Genomic DNA, 14,771 nt, shown 5'->3' with positions numbered 1-14,771 from the left:
TTACAACCCGACTCCTGGAGTCCCTTCTCACCAACTTAACACCCTACTGAGGTACCACACTATGTGCTCCAGAAATCAAAAAAGGTGCTACCCCTGTTATATTTATTTCTCCCACTTTTTGTATTTATTATTTTGTTTGGAATGGGTCCCTGCCCATACGTGGACTAGCGTCACAACGAAACAACGTCTTCGCCTACCTGACCCCGCAGGTAGCGCACCACTGAGGATCATAATTTTACCCTGCCTGACTCCACGGGCAGCACGCAATAAGAGCTGCCAATTTACCACAGTGTGGCAGAGCGCCCGGCCGCGTTTTTCGATCTCATACCTATCTTTGGACACAGCATATAAAATAGGTGACCGAAAACGGGTGCCAATATTTTATTTTTGCTGGCGCGAATTTTTTATGTGGTAAAAAAAAATGCTCATCTGAATGAATACATTGGAATCCAATGCTTCAGATGGACACGATTTTTGGAGGCAGCTACATAGCTGTGTATATACGGTCGTGTGCATAAGGCCTTAGTCACATTTCTGCGGCACACGCATATGGAAACCATATCCTGCGCTATTTCTCAGCAGCTTTATGGGGCCTATAAACTCAAGGGAAGATTTGAGTGAATAGCCTGTTTGACTGACTGCTCCTCACTCCCTGGTGGTCTTCACTTCTGGATGTCTCACACAGGGTCCTAATATTGGACTACGTCAGGACTGTGTGCAGTGATGCACACAATCAGCTGCCATAGCTTCACCCCCCCTGACAGCAGTGGCATCTGGAGGTGAAGACCACCTGGGACTGAGGATTGGTAAGTAAATAAAGGGGTCTATATTAATATTGGCTTATTTGGGGCTTATTCATGTGAACACATTACCCGTGCAAAATCTGCATGTGCAATAAGCCGTGAATAGAAGCCATTGATTTCAATGTGCTTCTTCACATCAGCGGGGCTGGAGAAATTCCCAGCTGCTTACAGCGGCACATTTAAAGCTTGCTGCCCAAGGGCACATTAAAATATCCCACTGTAACCTCCTTTTAGTCCCTGTGGGTATGAGGGGAAGTCCTGGGGAGATGAACAGAACCCGCGGGGTCTAAATAGAGTTTACAGCGGGACATTTAACATGTGCTTCTGGGTGTAGCAGCGCCGCTGCTGTTGGGAATTCCCTCAGTCGGCAGAAATCCTCCTAATGACTTGTCATCGTCTTTTCGGAGCGTTGGACACAGCTGAACTCCTGCGCAGCTCGCACGAAGATAGGTCAGGTGCTATCTTATCACACAGCCCGGCCCTCAGATGTGGGCGTTGTAGCCACCCGTGTCCCATCTTTGGAAGGTGCAAGTGTATTTTGTGAATAAAATTAATTCAACTGAACGCTTCTATAGGAAACCATTGCTTCTAAAAGACACCATTTTTTCCACACCCCTATTCTGCCTGCCGACCATGCTGGTGTGCACGAGGCCTAAATCAGAGCGAACACTGCTGCTTTGTGATGAAGCTGATGGTGCACTCTTCATCCACGCTGCGGCTGTTGTGTGAACTCCCCTTTTAGAAGATATGGCATCTGTGGAATCCTCACCTGTCGGGTGAATTGAGATCCATCAATCCCACCGCCTCTTCCCTATACTTCAGTGGAGACCAGGCCGTACCCAAACTCCTGGATATGTATGGAAAATGTAGCAGCCAGGAACTTGCAAATGGGGAACAGCTAATAGGACAAGTTGGACAAGTTTACAGAGAACGAGAGCAGCACAAGAGGCAACACTGGAGCCAGACTGTAGAAGTGGTGGAGGCTGTTTAGAAAGTGCAGAAAAGTAGTGGCATGAGCCACAGAGCGGCGATCCATTGCAGATGCATCTACGCGCCCATGGGGAAATGCTCTGCTCAAACTGCTTAACAGCCTGTCCTGGAAACACAACATTTTGAGGCCCCTCTCCACTTCCGGAATGAGATTTGTCATTTTGGACTTGTAGTGAGTATCCAGGAGGGTGACCGCTCAGTAATGGGCTGTTGCTGCAGGCTACACTTGGCTGAAAAAACGATGCCACACCTCTGTTAGACCTTGCCTGCCACCAGTTGTGGCGCTGCTGCGGCAGTTCCTCCTCATTTCCCATCAGCGGCTGAGCTGCGATTCATTGCGGATGCATCCCCAAGGCCATGGGAAAAAGCTCTGCCAAGCTGCTTAACAGTCTGTCCTGATACTGCTGCATTTTGTGATCCCTCTCCACTGCTGGAATGAGATTTGTCATTTTGGTCTTGTAGTGGGGATCAAGGAGGGCGGCCACTCAGTAATGATCTGATGATTTGATGTGGACTATATGACCGTTCTTCTGCAAGGACCATAACATAAAGGTACTCGTATGCCTCAAGGTGCCTAAGGGTGATGTCCCACATTCCTTAGGATCAGGCCTAAGAGTGTCCTCCGGCTGGTGCTGCCATCCATGTAGATCAGCTGTGGTTAGTGATGGATAGAAGGAACGTTGTGTAGCCTCCTTTCTTGTATCTGGTCCTATATTATCTCCATCCTCTTCTTCCTCCTCTATATTTCCCCCATGGGTGGAGAAACATGTTGGAGAAGACTCCCCCCATTTCTTGTCCAAAGCCACCCTGCCTGCGGTGTTGAGTAACGCTGGACTGGACAGATAGTTGGGAGATTGGTCTCCCTTCCTTCTCCTCTTCCGACAACACATCCTTGAGGCCCTGTAACATCGTTTCCAGCAGGCAGACAACAGGGAGGGTCATACTGATTAGCGTCTCATCACGACTGACCATTTTGGTCGCTTCCTCAAAGCAGGGTAAATCAGCAGACTCCATCTAGGACTCCCTACAGGGTCTGCTAACTGCATACATCTTCTGGTACTCTGCGATCGCTCTCTGCTGCTGGCTTAGTTTCTGCATATGCAATGTGGCACATGTGTGCAGTGTTGGCACATCACAGATGAGAGTTGGGTGGTAGTACCGCCACCAGACGAGAGCTGTCTGGGGGTGAATGATGAAAATGCAAGTAGTTTCCTGACCTTTCCCAGCTTTGGATATAAACCTGGGTAATTGTTTAGACAGCGATTCACTACTGGGTTCATCACACGGGCGAGGCACGGTACATGTGTGAGATTGCCAAGGTGAAGGGCTGCCAGCAGGTTGGCTCCATTGTCACACACAACCTTGCCTGGCTTGGGATTGTGCGGGGTCAGCCATGTGTCAGCTTGGGCTGCAGAGCCGCCAACAGCTCTTCAGTCATGCGGCTGCGCTCCCCAAGACACGAGCTTTAGGACAGCATTTTGGCATTTGCCATGTGCACCGCTGTATGGAGTTCAGGTTTTGTCACATATAGGGTTTCTGACTCCAGATATCTATCTTTTCTCCTTAGGGAGAGCGCATAGACGGTGAGTGAGAAGACTCAAAAGGCCATGCATGCTCCTCTGGGTAATATGCAAATCAAGTCAATGGAAGCCGTCTGACCCGTGGCCCATCTGCAATTAACATTGCAGACAGGTCGCGGATTCTGCGTCATCGCCCAGCGACGGCGTGGGTAAAATAAACGTTTAAGAAACAAATCTGTACTGCGCATGTCCGATGGCGGCTCGCCGCGACCATCCACAGTACAGAGAAAGAAGAAAGAGCACAGGTACGCGGCGTCGGATTCCGTTGCAGGCTCCCGCATGCAGAGTCCGGGTCCGCCGTGTGCGGGCCGCCTAAATGCTTCATCAAACATTGTAATATCATTTTACATAACAGACAGTTCAGCAGTCTTACGTGTTCGTTGAGCTGGTAGTCTGACAGTCAAATTAAAAAGGAAAAGCCAAGCAAGGACATGTCTAACGAATGCCGATTGATATATTAACATAGCACTAAACCGTTGTGATCCAGAAGACCTCATGTCCACAGGGTGTCCCTAGAAATGATTGTGCTCAGCATATTGTACATTGCTGCACGTATTCTCAGCATGTTCACCCAGTTTTAGAAGAAAATCGAAAGGCCAAATGTTTGCCTCCAATGAATAAGCCCCCCTTCGGTATCATAAAGCATGTGCGGCGGTCATTTCCCGTTAAGGTTTCACAAGGCGGCCCCTATTCCTTATAGGTCCTAAGACTCACATAGATGTGTCCGTGTCGGTATGCGGTAATGTCACTCATCAATATACAGAAATGTCATACTTCTTCCCAAATGATAGCTACACCTATGCAGTCTTACATAATAGACCCGATCAATAGCAGGTTTTGACCTGGAAAGAGAGGCCAGGGATAAGGCCATTAGGTCAACGTCCATAATAGCAGGCGCTCTCTGGACTGGCACTCTCCTGCGCCTCCTGGCATTGGATGCTAGGAAACCTTTTGACAAGGGAGTACGGGGGATTCCTGAAGGCAATCCCTCAGAAAATTGGTTTAGGTCCACATATGAGGGAATGGATGATGGTGTTCTATAACAAACCTACGGCCTGACTAAAAATCTCTGAAACCTTCCAGATTTGTAATGGAACAAGGCAGGGATGCCTCTTGTCACGTTTGTATACATTGTAGTCATGGAATCCCCGGCTAATGTGATTACACCAAAGGACTCAGCGGACCCATCTGAATATAGGATGTCACTCTTTCCAGAATGTCTGCTGCGGTACATTCCCCCTCCGCGGGCTTCCTGATACTTTGGGAGTTTGAACAGTTTGGCAGGGTTAGCAATTTTAAAGTTAATCCCCAGATATCAGTAATTTCACATTATGTTGCTACAAGCAGATGGATGTTCCCCTATGGTTGGAAATACTTTTCAATAAGCTACTCAGGAATTCACCCACCACTTGGAGCCCACAGGCCATTTCTCCAAAACATAAGCATTCAATGTCTAACCTGCAGAGAAAACAATTAGGTAAACGGCTCCTCATGTTTCTTAGTTTGGATGGATTATTGTTATTTAAATGGTCACTCTTCCCAAACATTACCCCTCAAACGTCATAGACCCTTCTTGTTACATATTAACAAAATATTTAAAAATTTCATGTGAAAGGGGGACAAACCATGTTTGAAACATCTATCTTACTCGTCCAAAATTATCCGGGGTAGTAGGCTTACCAGATTTTACTTTATACCATAAAGCAATATGTGTTACTAGTAGAAATTGTAGTATCAGTGTTTCTGGTGGTGCAATGTGCCCCACAGCTCTGCTACATGCATGTCACACACACAGCTCTGCTACGTGCACGTCACACACACACAGCTCTGCTATGGTGCGCAACAACTAGGTACAAACTGTCAGACGGAGTACTGCTGTATCCATAACAACTGAAGCTGCAGGGGTTTGTGGGGGATGTAGTCCGCCCATAATCCCTCAGTCAGCTCAGAGACCATGTGACTGATCACATGACGGTGACATCGTCAAAGGTTCTGTCAGCACACGAGCTATGTATGTATAAATTTGTGAGGTGTCATTTATTGGAGTCTCCACACAGGTGAGCAACAACTAGGTACAATTTTCCAGACTGAGTACTGCTGTATCCATAGCAACTGAGGGGTTTGAGGGGGATGTAGTCCGCCCATAATCCCTCATTCAGTGCACAAAGAAAATAAAGGACCTGAGATGACGTCACCATCATGTAGAATCATAGAAAGGTAGAGTTGGAAGGGACCTCCAGGGTTATCGGGTCCAGCCCCCTGCTCAGTGCAGGATCACTAAATCATCCCGGACAGATGTCTGTCCAGCCTTTGAAGACTTCCATTGAAGGAGAACTGCCCACCTCCTGTGGCAACCTGTTCCACTCATTGATCCCCTCACTGTCTAATATCTAATCTGTGTCTCCTCCCTTTCAGTTTCATCCCATTGCTTCTAGTCTTTCCTTGTGCAGATGAGAATAGGGCTGATCCCTCTGCACTGTGACAGCCCTTCAGATATTTGTAGACCGCTATTAAGTCTCCTCTCAGCCTTCTCTTCTGCAAGCTAAACATTTCCAGATCCTTTAAGGTTGGGTTCACACAGGGTGGATTTGTCACGTTTTTTCTGTTGCGGTTTTGCCGCAGAAGAACTGCTTCGCGGCAAAACCGCTTCAAAGGTTATATTTGTCTTGCGGATTTTCTTGCGGAAAAATCTGCAAGCGGTTTTTTCCGCAGCGCTTTTTTACTTTTTGCAGCATATTTTGGTGCCGATTTTGCTGCATCCATAGAGGTCTATGGACAAAAAAGCGCTGCGGAAAAGACAGAAGAATGGACAAGTTGCGTCTGGAAAAACCACGCCGCAGTTGCATTTCCGCACTGCGGCAGTACGGAAAAAATCCGTCCTGTGAGAACACATTTGTGCTGCATTGCACTGCAAATGCAGCGGTTTTGCTGCAGTGCGGATATGCAATGGCAAACCGCGGCAAAACCGCAGCAAATCCGCCCTGTGTGAACCCAGCCTAACCGTTCCTCATAGGACATGATTTGCAGACCGCTCACCATCTTGGTAACTCTTCTCTGAACTTGCTGCAGTTTCTCTATGTCTTTTTTTAAAGTGGGGTGCCCAGAACTGGACCCAGTATTCCAGATGAGGTCTGACTAATGAAGAGTAAAGGGGGATAATGAGCTCACGTGATCTAGACTCTATGCTTCTCTTAATACATCCCAGAATTGTGTTTGCCTTTTTGGCTGCTGCATCACATTGTTGACTCATGTTCAGTCTGTGATCTATTAGTATACCCAAGTCTTTTTCACATGTGCTGCTGCTTAGCCCAATTCCACCCATTCTGTATGTGTTTTCTTCATTTTTCTTGCTCAGATGTAGGACTTTGCATTTCTCCTTGTTAGATACCATTCTGTTAGTCGCCACCGACTATGCAAGCTTTTCTAGATCTTTTTGAATACTCTCCCTCTCTCTCTTCCCTAGTGTTAGCTATCCCTCCTAGCTTTGTGTTGTCAATTTGATCAGTTTCCCTCAATTCCCTCATCTAGATCATTTATAACAATGTTGGCCAACACTGGGCCTAGGACAGAGCCTTGTGGTCCCCACTTGATACATTCTTCCACTTGGATGTGCAGCCATTTATGACCACTCTTTAAGTACGATCACTCAGCCAGTTGTGAATCCACCTAACAGTTTCCTTCTCAATCCCAGATTTGGTCATTTTTTTCAAGAAGTCTGGTATGAGATACTTTGTCAATGCTTTACTAAAGTCAAGATATACTATATCCACCGCATTTCCCTGATCAACCCAGTCGGTGATTCTGTCATAGAAGGAAATTAGATTAGTCTGGCATGACTTGTTTGTTACAAACCCATGCTTGCTCTGGTTAATTACTCCATTCTCATCCAAGTACTTGCATACATGCTGTTTAATAATTTATTCAATGATCTTTCCTGGTGTAGAAGTCAGGCTCACAGGCCTGTAGTTTCCTGGATCCACCTTCTTTCCTTATTTGAAGATAGGGACAACATTTGCCCTTTTCCAATCTTCTGATCAGGGGGCGGAGCTAAAAGCCAGTAACTGACATCACAGGTGTTGTCAAGCTCTGCATGTACCTCACATAGCACATACGGAATGACGGATAATTGGTCGTTAGCACCTTGATATTCTGGACCTACTGCATCATAGATCCACCAAACTGTAAGTAGTGATGGAATATTTCGTGGCACCACAACAGATACAGGGGCATTTGACAGGGCTTTGCCACACAAATGCGTCTGATCTCTCCAGGCACTGGCATAGCAATAGGGGTCACAGAGGTTGCAATTATGACCCAGCTCGTAAGCGAGCAGAACTCCAAGACCCCTTCACTACTTATATTGCTGCGCGGCTCCCCCAAGCACACCATTCAGCCGCACAATTAGTGCACAGTAATATTGGCTTCACATACAGCAGTGCTACACACGCTGCTTGTTGCTTGACTCACCCGGCTGCAGCGCTACACATTCTTACATGCTGTTCGTTATTTGGTTTGGTCACAGTGTAGCAGCTTGGGTTGGTACTGCAGAGCAGCTCCTGTTGAATTCAATGGAAATTGTGTCTGCAATACTAACTCTGGCCTCTGCACTATGGTCGGCGCCTTCTAATTCCTGGCCACAGTGACAGCAGCCCCAGAAATCAGTTGATTGGTGGGGATCTGAGTGGCGGGTCCTCAGCAATAATTTATTGATGACTTGTTAAAATTTTAAAAAGTCCAGGGATACCCCTTTAAGAGGACCCAGAGAGGCTGTATGCTCGCTCATCTCTACACATTATGTTACACCTTGAACAGTTTTCTCGTATACAAAGTACGGATTATTTTGTCTCGCAGATTACTAACCCCTTTTGAATATAAACGGACTCTATCTTAATAATAGAGATTATGAATCAATCAGTGCTTATAGCGGGGGGGGGGGGGGGGGTTGTCATTTTTAGGTTTGTACCCTCTGAATGTAAGAGTGCTTTCATGTGTAACAGAATATTCTGCTGTGGACGTTGGCACCAGAATCCACACGTCTACCTCCAGATATTAATGTGCATCTGTAGCAGAATGAAACCATTTGTAAATCCACGTCACAATCTGCCTGTTAGGAAGGCAGAGGTGGTGCAGAAAGTGGTGGAATCCCCACTGTGTGTTGTGGCATATTCTGCTGGGGGTCACATAATAGAGGTTAGAGAGGAGCTAGAGCCTCGTCTGACAGCTGTGTGTCTTGGGGCGGCACGGATTATGGTCTTTATGTAAGTGATTGGGAAATACGATGTATGCCTCCCTAATTGATGCATCATTTCCTCCGCAGCTCATACATTAATGCACTTGTTTAACAAGGTAGAATCCACGGAGCTTCCTAAGAGCCTAAAATAACAAAAGGTGTCGGCCCTTATCAGATGAGATTTATCAGCAAGAAGAACAAATATGTAATTGTGTGAGGCAGATCCCTGATCTGTGGACTTACAACCTCTGGTTGCATCAGAAACCATAAACTACCTGAAACCGAGCCAAACGAAACTTACGATATAACATTTATGCATTGACCATGTTTTAAAAATCACATAGTATGTAAGGCCGAAAAAAGACATCTGTTCATCCAATTTAGCCTATTACCCCTCCCCCCCACCCAATGTTGATCCAGAGGAAGGCAAAAAAAAACAAATGAGGAAGATGCCAATTTTCCTCATTTAAGGAAAAAATCCCTTCCCAACTCCAATCTGGTAATCTGAATAATCCCCAGATCAACGACCCTTCTGAGTAATCAGTGATATAACATGTAATATTGTGTTCACCATCACCATGTCCTCCAGCACAGAGTTCCATAGTCTCACTGCTCTTACAGTAAAGAACCCCCTTCTGCGTTGTGTAAAAACCTTCTCTCCTCTAGAGGGTGCCCTCTTGTTACAGTCCTGGATATAGTAGATGATGGGAGAGATCTCTGTACTGACCCCTGATATATTATACATAGTTATTAGAGCGCCCCCTTGTTACAGTCCTGGGTATAATAGATGATGGGAGAGATCTCTGTACTGGCCCCTGATATATTATACATAGTTATTAGAGCGCCCCCTTGTTACAGTCCTGGGTATAATAGATGATGGGAGAGATCTCTGTACTGACCCCTGATATATCTATACATAGTTATTAGAGCACCCCCCTGTTACAGTCCTGGGTATAATAGATGATGGGAGAGATCTCTGTACTGACCCCAGATATATTATACATAGTTATTAGAGCGCCCCCTTGTTACAGTCCTGGGTATAATAGATGATGGGAGAGATCTCTGTACTGACCCCTGATATATCTATACATAGTTATTAGAGCGCCCCCTTGTTACAGTCCTGGGTATAATAGATGATGGGAGAGATCTCTGTACTGACCCCTGATATATTTACACATAGTTAGAGTGAGGGATGCTATACAAATAGACAATAGTCAGGCTTTTAGTGGCTAAATCAGTGTGACTGCAGGACACGGTTGATTGCAGCTATCAGGGATTGCAGTCAGTAGGTCAGGGAGCATGTTATCAGGTGGGTACAAAGGGGTTTAGTGTCAGGGATGTGGCATGCCTCCCTGAAGAGGTGAGTTTTTTTAGAGCACGCCTGAGTCGGTGATTGCCCGGATAGTTTGGGGTAGCGCGTTCCAGAGGACCGGTGCTGCTCTGGAGAAGTCTTGAAGGCAGGAGAGAGAGGTTCGAATTAAAGGGGCACTTAATGTGATTTCATTAGTGGAGCGGAGCGGAGCGGATGGGCTGGGTGGTGGAAAGAGATTAGGGAAGCAATGTAGGGCGATGCGGCGCTGTGGAGAGCTTTATGGATGAAGGTAGTCAGTTTAAATTGAATTCTGTATGTAACGGGCAGCCAGTGCAGTGACCGGCACAGGGCAGAGGCATCCGAGTAGCGGCTGGACAGGAAGATGAGCCTGGCTGCCGCCTTCAGGATGGATTGGAGAGGGTAGAGTCTGGTGCAGGGGAGGCCGATCAGCAACGAGTTGCAATAATCGAGCCGGGAGTGGATGAGGGCGACAGTGAGCGTTTATAGCGAGTCCACAGTGAGAAAAGAGCGGATTCTTGCAATGTTCTTGAGGTGCAGCTGACATGTTCGGGCCAGAGATTGGATGTAGGGGGTAAAGGAGAGATCAGCGTCGAATATGACCACAAGGCAGCGGGCGTGCTGGGAGTTATGGTGGCGCCACACACTGAGATGGCGATGTCAGGATGAGGTCGGTTAGCAGAGGGCGGAAACACCAGTAGGCCATATTGGTTTACGCCTATTCCTAACCCTTTTAATCCATTGTAGTCAACGAGGAGTATAGGATGCATGTCTGATGTAATGGCACAGTAAGACATTGTAGAGCGAGAGAGAAGGAAGTGTGGTGATCCTGCAGCGACCGTGACACGAGGCCCACGCTATGGAGATGGCGGGGGTAGAGATGGCACTTGTCACGGTGCCTCTACCAGACTCGTCCTCGGAGAGAGGTGTATGGCCTGAGCCAAGGCACTGCTAGGCCTCTTCAAGGCAACACTGGGACAGCGGTTACCTGTATATGGGTGTAGTGGACAGAAGAAGTTGTCACTCGTGACGCCACCGTTCCTTCACACCATTAAATCTCTGGCAGTAGAAATAATAGAGTCCACGCACGGTAAGAGTTGAATCCCTCAATCACTGGGAACTTTACTCCCTCAGTGACTGGAACTTTACTCCTGGTAATGCAAACTTCACACGCCAGTGCCGGAATAACAGTTAGGCAAAGTCAGGGAGGAGAACACAGAATGACACCAGACCTACAGGCTAAGTTATCTGTAAGGTTCGGCTCCTGGAAAGGGAAAACTCCAGAGGAGGACGGGGGAAGGAAACACTCCGCTGACACTCACTTGTACTTTGTAGCTTGGACACTGCAAGTTGGACTGCTTTCTTCCTCTCACTCAAGGTAGGGGTCCTGGGATGGGGACATCAGGATACCTCTCCTCAGCTTCCATTCTCTTCACCACATGAGGGTTGAAGGTACTCCCATGTGGCCACCACTCTCCGTCCACACTCAATTGTTGAAGAAGATGGACTCTGGACTCCTTTCAAACTCACCCTTCACTTATATACATATCCTTGCATACACACGTGACATGATAATTTGATGCAATTTCCAGACATATCCCAGCCACCTTCAGACATTAACCTCTCACATGCTGCAGCTTTGCAATACACATAACTGGAGACAGGACAATATGCACAGTGCATCCACACTGAAGACGTGACATGTATGACAATTATAGAGGGGCCAGATATATAGACTTCGGGCCCCTACAGAAGTATTACATGTGAGACCTCGATAGTATTGTTGATCTATGATGTTGGGCATTCTGGGTGTAAGGATGTGGTTCCTACAAAACATAAGAGGTCAAATTATTGGAAGTGAAGCTAGTTTTGGGCAAAGTTATGGAAGGCTTGAGTAAGTGTCAGATGTCTTGCTGACGCCGGAGTCCAGGAGGATTGTAAGGGAGATGTACCCGATTGCTACAAGAAATGTTTTATCAAGTTATGTGATGTTCAATGCAACTTTCAAGTATAAAGTGCCCTACTATGGAGGAAAACCAGCTAACCTTTGTACATCAAGTAAAGTTTTTTTCTTGTCAAAATGTGCTGCCTCCATCTGTCACTACTAGAGACGAGTATAATTGCTAAGGCTAACTACTCAAGCGAGTATTGCCTAAGTCAAGTATTTGCCCGCTCGTGTCTAACGATTCGGCGGGGGAGAGCGAGGAGGAACGGAGGGGAGATCCCTTTCTCCCTCTCTCCCCCTCGCTCCCCCCAGCTCACCGCCGCAACTCATCTGTCACCTGCGGCAGCCGAATCTTTAGGCACGAGTGGGAGGATACTCGGCTAAGGCACTACTTGCTCATCTCTAGTCACTACCATAACATAACGAAACACCAAACCCAACTGCTTCATCTCCGTAACCCAACCTCTAGCTTGTTCCTCGTGCTCAAGTTGGACTGCCTGCCCGAAGCCGGATTAACTGAATGAGCTCCTGTTCACACATTCTGCACCTCGGTCTATAATAGTGCCAGCTGCTTAATTACTGGGCTACTTCCAGAGTAGTAGCCTTGGGATGCTGCAGTGAAGCCCACACCCTGATTGGTGGGTTAAAGCCTGAAGACTGCGATACCCAATGTGTGGCACAGTGGATCCAGATCTGCGGATCTTGACCTCTAGTCCAATCCCAAAGAAGATCTACTGTAGCACAAAGTTTAATGCTGTCTGAGATGGCATGGGGTCAGGACATACAGGCAAGAGTTTCACAACTTCCAGGATTTAAAGGAATTGCTTCTAACATCTTGGTAGCAGATATCGCAGGACACCTTTTAGTTGTCTTGGGGAGTTAATGCCTCAATGGATGAAAACTGTGTAGTCAGCGCGATGTGGCCCCCACAATGTGAGGCAGGCGGCTTCAGTGTTCGTCTTTGTGTAGTCGTTCCTGGTGTTTAGTTTGTAACCTTTAATAGCTGAATTACCTTCTGTGTCTGATATTGTGTTTCTTTTTTGGCCAGATTACAGTTGGGAAGTCAAAGCGAATGACAGAAGGTTTAATAACCTATTTACAAAGAAGAGCCTTCTTTTCTTTACTAAGAAGAAATATGCGGTAAGTTTATGCTAAATTTCACAAGTTAGTAAATTCTACATAAATCTCCTAGAAATTATAAGCAACAGGTGCTTACTTAGGGGGGGGGTCTGACATTTCTTAAAACATTGCTAGGAGTCAATGGGTGTAAGAAAAAACCCTGTTAAAGGGATTTTCTAGCACATAAAAAGGGCTATAAGGCCTTAAAGGGGTTGTCCCGTGCCAAAACGTTTTTTTTTTTATTCAATAGGCCCCCCGTTCGGCGCGAGACAAACCCAATGCATGTGTTAAAAAAAAAAACGTTTAGTGCTTACCCGAATCCCCGCGCTGCTGCGACTTCTTCCTTACCTTACTAAGATGGCCGCCGGGATCTTCACCCACGATGCACCGCGGGTCTTCTCCCATGGTGCACCGTGGGCTCTGTGCGGTCCATTGCCGATTCCACCCTCCTGATTGGCTGGAATCGGCACACGTGACGGGGCGGAGCTACGAGGAGCAGCTCTCCGGCATGAGCGGCCCCATTCACCAGGGAGAAGACCGGACTGTGCAAGCGCGTCTAATCGGGCGATTAGACGCTGAAATTAGACGGCACCATGGAGACGAGGACGCTAGCAACGGAGCAGGTAAGTGAATAACTTCTGTATGGCTCATAATTAATGCACGATGTATATTACAAAGTGCATTAATATGGCCATACAGAAGTGTATAACCCCACTTGCTGCCGCGGGACAACCCTTTAATATAAAGAATTGAGTACTCCCTTAACTCCACGGCTCCCCATCCAGCGCTGGTGCCTGCCACACAGAACCAGCGGCGGTCATGTGCCGTTCATTGTGCATGGGACGGCTTCAGCTGCCATAGAAGAATCACCACTGAAGCCTGTGAGTGGCTGAGCGGGCACATGCACAATGAATGGCACATGACTGCCCGCCGCTTCTGCCAGGTTCTGTGAGGCAGATAATGAGGCTGCAGCGCTGGACGAGGAGCCGCGGGGATAGATGGGTAATCAATTTTTCTTTATTTAAAGACTGCATAACCTTTTTTTAATGTCCTGGAAAACCCCTTTAACAGTTCAAATATCTCACCAGTCTGGCTGCTGCTGCGCCAATCCCAGAAGCTCCGGCAGCGGTCAAATAACATGCATTTTTTGCGGGACTACTGGAGCCAATAACTGGCTTCAGCGGGTATGTGTGCGTGATTGGCACTGGACTGCCACAAGCCCAGACTGGCGGTGCTGGAGCAGCAGGGCATTTAATAAGTGAGAAGGGTCGTCTTTCTGCACTTATCTACCCTTTTGTCATTAAAAAAAACCCCGTTGGCGACCCCCTAAGCACTACGGCAAGCAGAAAACGCTGCGTGTTACCGGCCTGACTTACTGAAGCCTCACCTTATAAATGTCATGTTGTGGATACCCAGAATGCATCTGTCCTCTCAGACACCACACAATGTACAGTTTGAGCTCGGCCTTTATTGAATATAGAAAGTCAGGAGATGGCGATCGCTAGATAGTTTTTATTTTCCGCTGCTAAGTTGTGTGTTGGTTTTGCATGCGGTGTAACGGGGGCCGTTGACCCTCATCAGTATTAATCCCCGGGATGCAGCACAGTTTGCTGCTGCGGAAATCTGAACCAAAATTCACGTTTTTTTAAATGTGGTTTTAAATGTAGAATGAAGCGATTTTCAACTCCTCCTCAAATTTTGGTGTGTGGAATTTTCCATGGATGGCATCCAGCAGAACATTTCTGCCTTGTGTGAAAGGGCGCTACAGCTCCCC

At 47.1% G+C, this 14,771-nt stretch overlaps 1 protein-coding gene across 1 annotated transcript in view; it reads left to right on the top strand.

The window, feature by feature from the left end:
* Positions 1–14,771, top strand: part of ATP8B3 (ATPase phospholipid transporting 8B3) — a 198,334-nt gene that overhangs the window by 28,101 nt on the left and 155,462 nt on the right. The window contains exon 3 of the mRNA XM_066574488.1: positions 12,927–13,018. Coding sequence (XP_066430585.1) covers positions 12,927–13,018 — 92 coding nt within the window. The remainder of the gene's footprint in view (positions 1–12,926; positions 13,019–14,771) is intronic.

The sequence above is a fragment of the Eleutherodactylus coqui genome, chromosome 7, assembly GCF_035609145.1.
Source record: "Eleutherodactylus coqui strain aEleCoq1 chromosome 7, aEleCoq1.hap1, whole genome shotgun sequence".
In the NCBI taxonomy this organism is placed as follows: domain Eukaryota; kingdom Metazoa; phylum Chordata; class Amphibia; order Anura; family Eleutherodactylidae; genus Eleutherodactylus; species Eleutherodactylus coqui.
Note: the sequence above shows the minus strand (reverse complement) of the source record. Positions and strands in the feature narration are given on the sequence as shown.